The sequence below is a fragment of the Podarcis raffonei genome, chromosome 5, assembly GCF_027172205.1.
Source record: "Podarcis raffonei isolate rPodRaf1 chromosome 5, rPodRaf1.pri, whole genome shotgun sequence".
Lineage (NCBI taxonomy): Eukaryota > Metazoa > Chordata > Lepidosauria > Squamata > Lacertidae > Podarcis > Podarcis raffonei.
The window spans coordinates 3,791,670-3,801,698 of NC_070606.1; the positions used below are offsets into that span (position 1 = coordinate 3,791,670).

At 43.5% G+C, this 10,029-nt stretch overlaps 1 protein-coding gene across 3 annotated transcripts in view; it reads right to left on the reverse strand.

The window, feature by feature from the left end:
• The window catches only part of PRR5 (proline rich 5), a 62,834-nt gene that overhangs the window by 4,972 nt on the left and 47,833 nt on the right, over window positions 1–10,029 (reverse strand). For all 3 annotated transcript variants that reach the window (XM_053387625.1, XM_053387627.1, XM_053387626.1), the window contains exons 6-8: window positions 9,098–9,155; window positions 7,865–7,956; window positions 6,056–6,196 (exon numbers count right to left, since the gene is read on the reverse strand). In XM_053387625.1, the coding sequence (XP_053243600.1) occupies window positions 6,056–6,196; window positions 7,865–7,956; window positions 9,098–9,155 (291 nt within the window). The remainder of the gene's footprint in view (window positions 1–6,055; window positions 6,197–7,864; window positions 7,957–9,097; window positions 9,156–10,029) is intronic.

A 10,029-nucleotide genomic window follows, 5' to 3' on the forward strand; every position in this document is an offset into this window, starting at 1 on the left:
GATGACCCTCATGGTCCCTTCCTACTCTACAACCCTGTGATTCTATGACATTCGTAGCCAAGATAGTGCAGCGGCACTGGAGTCCTGGACAAGGGCATGAGAGACCCAAGGGCATCTGAATCCCCACTAAGCCACAATGCTCATGGGGTGATTTTGGAGCAGTCATTCCTCTCAGCCTACTTTACCTCCTACGGCTGTGCAAGGGTGAAAAGGGGGAGGGGGAGAACCATGTCTGCCACCCAGAGCTCCTTGGAGGGAACACATGTTCACAAACTCACTCACACAAGAGGCCCCCATCTTGTAGATAAGCCCATGTTCCAGTCCAATAGTCTCATTGTGACAACCCTATATTCCAGACACATTCCACATTTTGTACAGAATGCAATGCCCCATCATAGTTCTCAAGATGTTGCACTATTGCCATGGACCACTAGGTGTCAGTGCAATGCAAGAGTTTGGGTTTGTGCTAATTCGGATAAAGTTATAACCGTAGAAATCCCCCCTCCCAGTTATTAGCTAGAGCAAAGTTTTTTTACTTGTGGCAACCATATTAAGGACGACAATTTTACATTTTCAGGGATGCCCTGAAACACTTCCAGTAAACTAAAGAATTATTTTGTCTTACTCCTTTTTGTGAAGATCAGTAGTAAAGTGAGATAATCATAGAATTGCAGAGTTGGAAGGGATCCCTGAGGACCACCGAATCCAACCCCCTGCAATGCAGGAATATGCAGCTGTCTCATACGGGGATTGAACCTGCAACCTTGGGGTTATCAGCAGCACACACTAACCAGCTGAGCTATCCTGTGCCTTTAACAGCAGCCTGACACGCAGAAATGAAACTGGCAAACCTTTTCCCAGCCCAGAGACAAAAGGACGGGAAAAGCTTTCAAAAAGAGTCACAGCCTTTCTTGTCTCATTGCAATCTACTGCCACAACCACCTGCACAATTCCTTTCTGGCCAACTATTGCCACAGATCTTCCAGAATTTCCTGGGAATGGATTGCTCCTCTAAAATTTTAAATGTGGAAAATTGGTAGCCGTTTGTATATACATACATAAGCACCCCTTGCAAGTTCTTTAACGGTGCCAGTGCATGGTTTCCCATGATGACTATTTCAGGTCCAATTGCCGCACGGGAGTATGCAGACTCTAAATGAATAATGTGGACTTTTAAATCCAGAAACTGAGGGATTTACAGGTCTGTAAATAGCCATTTGCCTGGTGGTTTGTAACAAGGAAGAATCACTGAAGTTGCCTGCAGAGATTGCTTTCAAAGTGAGAGTTGGTTCCACCTTACTTAAGGAAATCTAAGCAAACGTTTTCCCTCTTTAATGTTTTATTGATTCTTTCACACAATGCGGCAACAGACTTGCAGGTGATAAGGAGCTGTAACAAGTGTTTTAAATGTGCAATGAAAACACTCACAAACTGTTTACAGCTATTCAGAATGATAACTCTGTTAAAAACAAAGCACACATGCATCATTGCTGTGGCACACAGGAATGATAAAAAATACCTGTAATCTGCTATATATAGTCTTACTCCTCCCCCCCTGCCCCAAACTGATGTTTCGTCAGAATTAGAACTTGTGGGTCTCATAGTTTAACTGGAAGCCCCTAGACTTTAGCTGCAGGTCAGGGGGCCCAGAGGGGAGGAGTTAAATTACTCTACCCAAATGCAAAGTGCTGCCTCCCCAAGTCCCTTGCTAGACACAGTTCTATGATCTGACCTGATCTCAGGTAGGATGCTTGGAAGTTTTGCAGAAGGCAGGGCTCACCTGCTTATTCTCTGCCATTTGCTTTATTTAGTAGGGAAAGTCAACAGCTTTCTGGTGTGGAAAATCTCAAAGACATACTAATACCAGACATACCAAATCAGTCCAAGACAGCTTTTTCTAACCAGCATTAGCTCTTTATTTATTCAAGATCATTTTTATTCTTCCTTAATATGTGCATGTACACAGAAGGCATTATATCTAAAAGTATAAAAGCATAAGAGACTATGCCAGATTTAAAAACCACGGAGTCAAAACCTTATAGCAGCTAATGGAAAGCTCACCTAAAGCAAAATGGCCCAGGCTGAGGTTTTTGCCAGTCTTGTGATACGAGACCTTAAACTGGGATGCCAGGGGCTGAGATCTTCTGCATTCAAACCACGTGCTCTGCCCCTGGTGTTTTCCCTAAAACTTGCTTTATACTGCGTCAGACCACTGGGCCAGCAAGCCCAGGATGATGCACTTTACACCTTGTTAATTTAGAGATGGCCGTGACCCTGAGGGTCATCTGGCCTGACCCCCTGCAATGCTGGAGTCTCAGCTATGGCATCCATGGCAGATAGGGCACAATGTCACAGGAAGTTCTCCTCTGCAAGTTCCACTGAAATGTAGCTGCACAAAAGAAACAGCTCCAAGAGCTTAAAATCACTATTTTGGGGGGGAGGTTTCCCGAGAAAAGCTCTACAATTTGGCAACCCTTAGAATTAACAAAGCTATGCTAGAAGCTTTAGAAAACACGTTTAAAGAAAAAACCACCAATGTACATATTTCTGCACACCTAGGGAGTCCCCCAAGTATGGGCACGCCCTTATTTTTGGGTGGCCCTGTTTCACTTCCAAACTGAGATGTGCTTAGCTACCTGAGTTTAATGTGTGTATATCTCCAAGCAGGAAGCGGAGGGATTGGCAAGAATCTACTTTAAACAGCTAAGTTTGGCTTCCTTAAGTTTCTTTGAAGAGATATCCTATGCAGTGCTTTGAAGAAGTATGAATGCTGGCTTGACTGCTGTCGAGCGCTTATGAGGATAACACCCTCCCACCCTTTCACACCTATGTTCCCGGACTAAACATTCATGCGTTTTTCATTTTGATGGATTTCAGCTTTCAAAGGCATTTCCACAGCCTTATCCTCTGTGAATAACTAAATCAGTTTGACTGGTTTTTTTCTTGCTTTTGAAGTATGACTAAAGAAGTGGGTAGGAAATCTCTGTAAGGTTGTAAAGAGCAACTTTTTCTGGTATCTTAATAATTAGGCTACTGCCTTTTAAGCTAACACCATCAATTATTTTTATTAAGAATACAGTGATGTTTGCTAAGGGCAAATTCTTGTCTGTCACATAGAAGCCTGGGTGCTTTTTAAATATGCAATACATGCTACTATTCACAGAAGTGTACATTTAAAGGCACAATTTCCTTGCAGCTGATTCTCCACGGTGCGTTCAACCCATGCGACTTCCACAATCACTTGGGAAGTGCATGTTTAAAATTACATTACTGTCCCTTTAAACACTCAGGGCCAAACCACGCAAGGCACCACACATGAAAATAAATGCTTAACATTGAGGCACCAATAGCAGATTTTTTAAAAAAAAGATGCATAGGGCACCGTGGGACCACAGTGCACCCAGGAGTCCTGAACCTTTCCTCCTGATGTCATGATCCTGATGAAAACTGCCACCTAGACCCTATTGTTGGTGTCAGTGTGAGTTGCTCCTGCCCAAGGCTAACAGCAGCAAGGAAAGGGCTGGGATCAGAACTTGTAAGAGTTAAACGTCCCCTGCCTGTGCACTTTTGGTTCCAGGGAAAACAGTCCCTCACGACTATTATTCGTTTTTATTTCAAACATCCTTGATGAACTTCCAAGTGACACATTTAGCATCATGTCTTGTTTGATCCTCAGAAGTCTTTGGCCCTTGCTTCTAAGTATTTCATAACAGCAGGCAAATGTACAAAAACAGTTGATCTGAGTCCTACCCATGCACCTTTGACTGAAAGTAGGCCCTGCTTACATTTGTCTGGGGGAAAAGGCAGATAGATGTATTACGTGCAACAGAGGGAACTCTATGCCTGCCTTGCCACATCCGCACACACAGACTGAAACTGCCTTCTAAGGAGCAAGCGTCCCTAGCAAAGGCTTCCAAGTAAATATGCATAGGTTTGGGCTAGTAAATTTATATGACAAAAGGTTATTATAGGATGACCTCTCCATTAAGAAGTTTCTTGCAAAAAAACACACACCTTGACATGTGCTTTATATATTGTAATTTAATGTTGTGAACTGCCCCAAGATCTACGCATGAAAGGTGGTGTTCAAATTTAATTAATAAATAAATACATTTCCAGTTCATGGCTTCATGGGGTAGCCTCTGAAGGGGAAAACAATGCCTTGAGGTGTCATTAGCTTGGTATGAGAGACTACAAACTCAGCCCTTCCTCCTAGGAATGAGCTCAGGATCGGGGTGAGATTTCCTTACTGTACAACTAGCACTTTCCATCCTCTTGAACTTTCAGTGCTGTCGGGGGACTTCTGTGGCTGGCTATGGAGCTGGAAATTGCCCTTGGAAGTGGAATCTGTTCCAGCTTGACCTCGTCCTCTCCTGAGCTGTTCCTGGCCCACTTCCAGGCATTCACAATGCAGGATTCTTGCATTCTTTTACACTGTGAACAGAGCTTCCAGTGTTCTCCAAGCATGTTATCTGTAATCAGGGTTTACTCTGATGCCACCGGTGACAGGCATCTTCACTGGCCTAATGGGAAAGAACTCTAGCTTCGTGCTCTGCCTTCATTCATGCCCAGTTGCACAAACATGAATTAATGCAAGGCTCAGTTAGCAGAGGAGAGCATTGAAAATTAGGAACTCCCATGTGCAGACGGAACTAGTACAGAACATCCTACCACTTCAGGAGTGAATCCCACCTCCTCCTGTTGCAGATGGCCCCACCCAAAAAGGATGTTGTTGGTATAGTATGGAACAGGAAACTTTGACTGCAATTGAACTGTGAAACTAAAAAATGTAACTTTTACTGACTCCTCCATTAGGATTTACAGAAGAGTCACCACCATTGTTTTCTCCATACACAACACTGAACACAATTGTGGTAGCTGCTGACATGACATTTCTCCCTGATAATCTTATAAAGCACAGGCGAATACATACAAAGGGCCCCAAAAAGCTTTTGATATGGTCTCCTCTCTATTACAGGCCACACACAGCTGTTTTAAAAGTACAAGCCTACAACAATGACAGAGCCCAGTGTTGGTTGCAATAAAGTTCTCCTCCTGCCACCAGGCAAGATAAGAGCAGATCAGGAGCAGCTCGCTTGCCATGCCTGCCTGCCTGTGTGCTATGCCACCATATAGTAAATGGCCTCCTATGTCCACATTTTGTTGTTCATGTAAAGGCAGGTAAAGCAGAGGAACAAAAGGAAGCTGTCAGGGAACTGACATCGGAGCCAGGAGTGGAGGCAAGGCTCCCAAGCGATGCCGGAGAAGGGCCCAGCAGGGAGAGAGGGGACTCATCGGCTGGGGAAGGAAATCAGCGTGACACCAGGGAGAAAGGGGGGCGGATGGGGGAATCGGAGAGGGGGCTCCAGGATTCCTCGCCGGAGACCAGCGGGGAGAGGACGGGTCCTCTGCTGCCCACACCCACCCTGCGCAGAAGACTTCCGCGCAGGGAGAGTAGGCGGAGACTTGGCGTCAAAGAACTTTTATGCTGGAAGAGGTTCAAGAAACGCCCACTGACGGATTCTGCTAGCGACCACGAAGTGAAGGGCTGTCCAGCCAGGAAAAGGTTTAACCAGGCAACCTTGCCAAGAGTGGCGGCAACTTACACACGAGCAACCCCATATAACCATTACAGAAGCCATTTGGCTTCCTTTAATCTAGGGGCCAGGTATGTTCAGTTTCTGTATTCTCCACAAAGTGGTTTATGAGACAAGCGTATTTTCTGTGATAAACCAACTATCACTAACCAAATTTTTCTGTTTGCAAACCATCCCTTCTTTTATTACTTAATAGTAATTCTTACATCATGGGCCACCGCATACATGGGTTCTGGCTGTGCTGTGTGGTGCAGGTGGTAATAATGGCATCTTGCCCCAAGAATCAACATACACGATGCCCTTCTCAATGAATGGCTTCTTGCTACACGGAGAGTCACCAAACGGAGTAAAGAAAAGCATCTTCTAAGAGGGGTCAACACCAGTAAGTCCTTTTGAACAGTGTGTTACGCTAAAGTCATGCACAAAGACAGATTTACGTATCTGAGAAAAATCCGTACCTGTAGGATAAGTAACATCTGAATAATGGAAGGAGGAACCCTCGCTCGGGAACGGGACAAGGCATCTTCCAATTTAATATTGAGAGTTATAATATTCCTGAAGTGCAGCAGAGACAGTTGTCGGACAGAGGGCTCCTTTCCCTAAAGAGACAATTGAATGAAAGTTGTTTTCAACACTTGTCGTTTGCTTGCTTTCAGATTTATTGGTGGAAGCCAGTTAAGCCTGCTTAAGTCCTTTTGATTTAATGGAAGATTCCCTAATTTAGTCTCAGCAGTAAGGAACACAAACTTGATGTACAATCAGGACAAAATGGAGATTCATAAGCTTAAGAACAATGAACAGATTCTGCCTTTATAATATTCCAAATAATTATGGGGAAATTACCATAGGAACCTTTGTGATGGTATTTACTTTCATTTTTTAAATTTATATAATCCATCAAAATGGCTGATTTCTGCCATATATGTTTCATAATGTAAAAATTAATGCAAAGATGATGTAAAATATCAAGACTGGTTATATCAATTCCATTTCTAGTTTTCAATTTTTGGGAGGGCATATGAATTATGGAGCAATCCCCCCCCCAACTATAATTTCAGCCACAAGAAATACATTGGCTCCCAGTACATTTCCGAGCACAATTCAAAGTGTTGGTGTTGACCTTTAAAGCCCTAAACGGCCTTGGTCCAGTATACCTGAAGGAGCGTCTCCACCCCCATCGTTCAAGCCTGGACACTGAGGTTCCCTGAGGGTCTTTTGGTGGTTCCCTCAGTGACAGAAGTGAAGTTACGGGGAACCAGACAGAGGTGCCCTCCCTGCGGAATGTCCTCCCTTCACATGTCAAGGAGACCAAGAACTACATAACTTTTAGAAGACACCTGAAGGCAGCCTTGTATAGGGAAGTTTTTAATGTTCGATATTTAACTATGTTTTTATATGTGCTGTAAGCTGGCCAGAGTGGCTGGGGAAACACAGCCGGATGGGTGACGTATAAATAATAAAATTGCTATTGCTGCTACTACTACTACTACTACTTTGGGTAAGAGTTTGGTTAAGGAGATGGATATATATAATAATAAATATTTGTTTTTGTATGGAATGTGATGACATTGGAAATGCAACACAAGTATTTTGGGCCCTCCAAAAGTTATTGTCCTGATCTATTAATCCTTAGTACTTGACTTTCTGTAGTTCTATAGAAATCCTATAACTGACTAATTCTATGAAAATTTCTGCCATTATAATGTTCTGGATCATTTTATGTGGGGATAGAGGTTTATCGAAATAATATTAATCACAGTGGTGAATTTAACTCAGGTTTCTTAGGATATTGTATTTAGGAATATTTTGTTTTCAAACCTCTCTAAAGTTACAAACTTCTTTGACACGCCTCTTAGTTTCAAAAGTGGCTTGCGATAGTCACTGGATTGATGAGTGGTGGTGTAGAAAGCTAATCCCCAAACCTCATAACTCCAAATAGCCCATGGAAATGCAAAACAAATCAACTGATTCTCTGGATCCTAGCCAGTTATTTTGGAGGTACTGGACACCTCTAGGCTGAGAAAGTGGTGGGACTTTTTGAAAGTTCAAACTATAATTTTCTAGTGACACTGTGAACATCATGCTATGAAGAGAGACACGCCTACACAGGCAATTCTCCGTAATGAAAACACTCCCCCCCCCATGTGTTTGGCAGAAGTATTTCCTCATCTGTTGTCCCGCTGTGATGTCTGGCTCTTGGCTGATCAACCTGCAGAGTAGCTTCTTCTGGTTTTTCCTGATTCTAAAGTAACAGAGCAATATTTTACCTGCACAGGATAGAATATAGCCTGAAGCATGGGCAGGACATCACTGAAAAAGAAATCCCACGTTTCAGCCAAGGTATCCAGAAGTTTCTGTCCTACAAATTAGGAGGGGGGGGGGAGTTAGTCCAAGGGCTCATACTGAAGAGTTCTTTTTAAAAGGGTATTTTGTACAAAGGTGGAAAAGCAAACTACCAAATATATGCATTATGTGCCACATCAGAACTGTGCATACGTTGAGCTTCTTGTTTCTTTAAAATACATGCGAAGGAGGGAGCTCTTTTCCATTTTCCCTTTGCATACATTTGAAAGACAAACAGCTAAACACACAGATGAGCTTTGTGCGGCACAACCATTTAGTTCATGGGTACCGTGGATGCACGAGATGGATATGGCATACTCACTGTAGAGTCTTGTGTTCATACCACTGGGAATCTCCTTCAAACATGAGAGGAAAGTTCATGCAGAGATACGGGAGATTTATTTGCTGTGCAAACTGTGAATCAGGCTTAATAAGAGCAAACCCTGCCTCTTGAATCAGGTAGATTTTGTTCAAGCTCCACTTGGTGAGGCTCGAATAATTTTGTACCAGTTCAACAAAGTGTGCATGAATTAACGACTGTTTGTGTGTACCCTCCTTTTTAAAAAGCAATAAAACCAAGCCCCTGAAAGGCAGCTGATTAACATCCTCTCCTAAATTAATAAGATTCATACTTACTTTTTTCGCAGGTGTGTGAGGGGAGGGGAGATTTATGTGCAGCCCCAGATATGTGCAACCCCTGAGACATGCCCCCACCCCGCTGCGCTTTAAAGTCCCCGAGAATGGCCTTAAGTCACAGAATGGAGTTCCAGTGCAGAAGCTAAGCAAACCTGGATGGGAGACTGCCAGGGAAACACATGGAAATGGCTATGAGCTCTTTGACAGAAGAGTGGAGTCTAAGGGAAGGAACATTCTCAGTGAATTGGCTTCTGCAGTTTTTCACTGATGTTCACAGGACTATTTAATCATAAAGAGGTTTATAATTTGAGGCAAAAGGTAAACAGCCACACGGGAGGCTGCCGTTTCCTCAGCTGATGTGCCAGACCAACTTCATTTCCTTGTTCAGCAGGCAGGAACATTAAACGACTGCTGGGGCAGAAGCAGGCTGTTGTTCTGGTCTGAAGCCAGTTGAAGAAAGAGGTTTGATTTGGATGCGCTTTTGGATCAAGCTCCCCAGGCACAACTGATGCCTCAATTACCTTCATAAAACCGGATCTTGTCCCTCAGGATCACCATGCCTTTTGTAAGCAGCTGGTTCTGCAAATACAACATAAAACAACTTTCCATTTATGTTATGCTGCTACCCTTGAATCTTTGATAGATTATTACTTCCATATTTTAACCACAAGGTATTTTGGTTTTTTTAAAATGGCAGTTCATTAGAAGAGGGTTGCTCACAGCTTCTACTGGGATACGTGAATAGTAATTGCAATGTATGGGATGCCCCATCTTAATATTTATGGTGCTGTGAAAGCAGGAAAATTAAACCTGGAAACAGACAATATGCAAAGAAACTAGAATTATATAGTGTGGATTTTACTGGACTGCATAGCCTGGGTCAGATCCTGCTTTCCTTTCAACCCCTCACATTACTCACTGGGGAACCTTTAGTGTAGGATTGTTTTAAAAACCTTGTGCTAACTCACATGACTGGGCTGGCTTAGAAATCACACGCTTGTATGATTTTTTTTTGTCACTTTCTAATTTTTGAGCTTGCAGAAAAACAACCACATATTCTTGCAGTTATGAGGTGCAATAGCAGAAGATGCCACCAGCTACTGGCGCAGCTCCCTTGGCAGAGTCTGCTGAAGCCAGCAGCTGCAGAGCTGTAGAAACAGTTGCCAAGGCAAAAGGGAGGCAACTCGCAAGCATGCAAGCTCCGGATGTCTTAGGAGGAAGTTGCAGGGGGATGAGATCCGTGAAGCTTGCTGCTAGGCATTTAGTAGCCAGCAAGCTAGGGAGGATTCCTCTGCAACTGTCTCAGCTACAATCCACACAGAGCTCAGGGAAAGTGAGGAGGAGGAGGTAGCCAAGGATAAATCCTGTTTTCTTTGACTGAGCATCAAAGCACAATTTATGGGAGGAATTCACCACAGCGCTAAGGAGATTGCTCCATCAGTGCAAGCCCCAT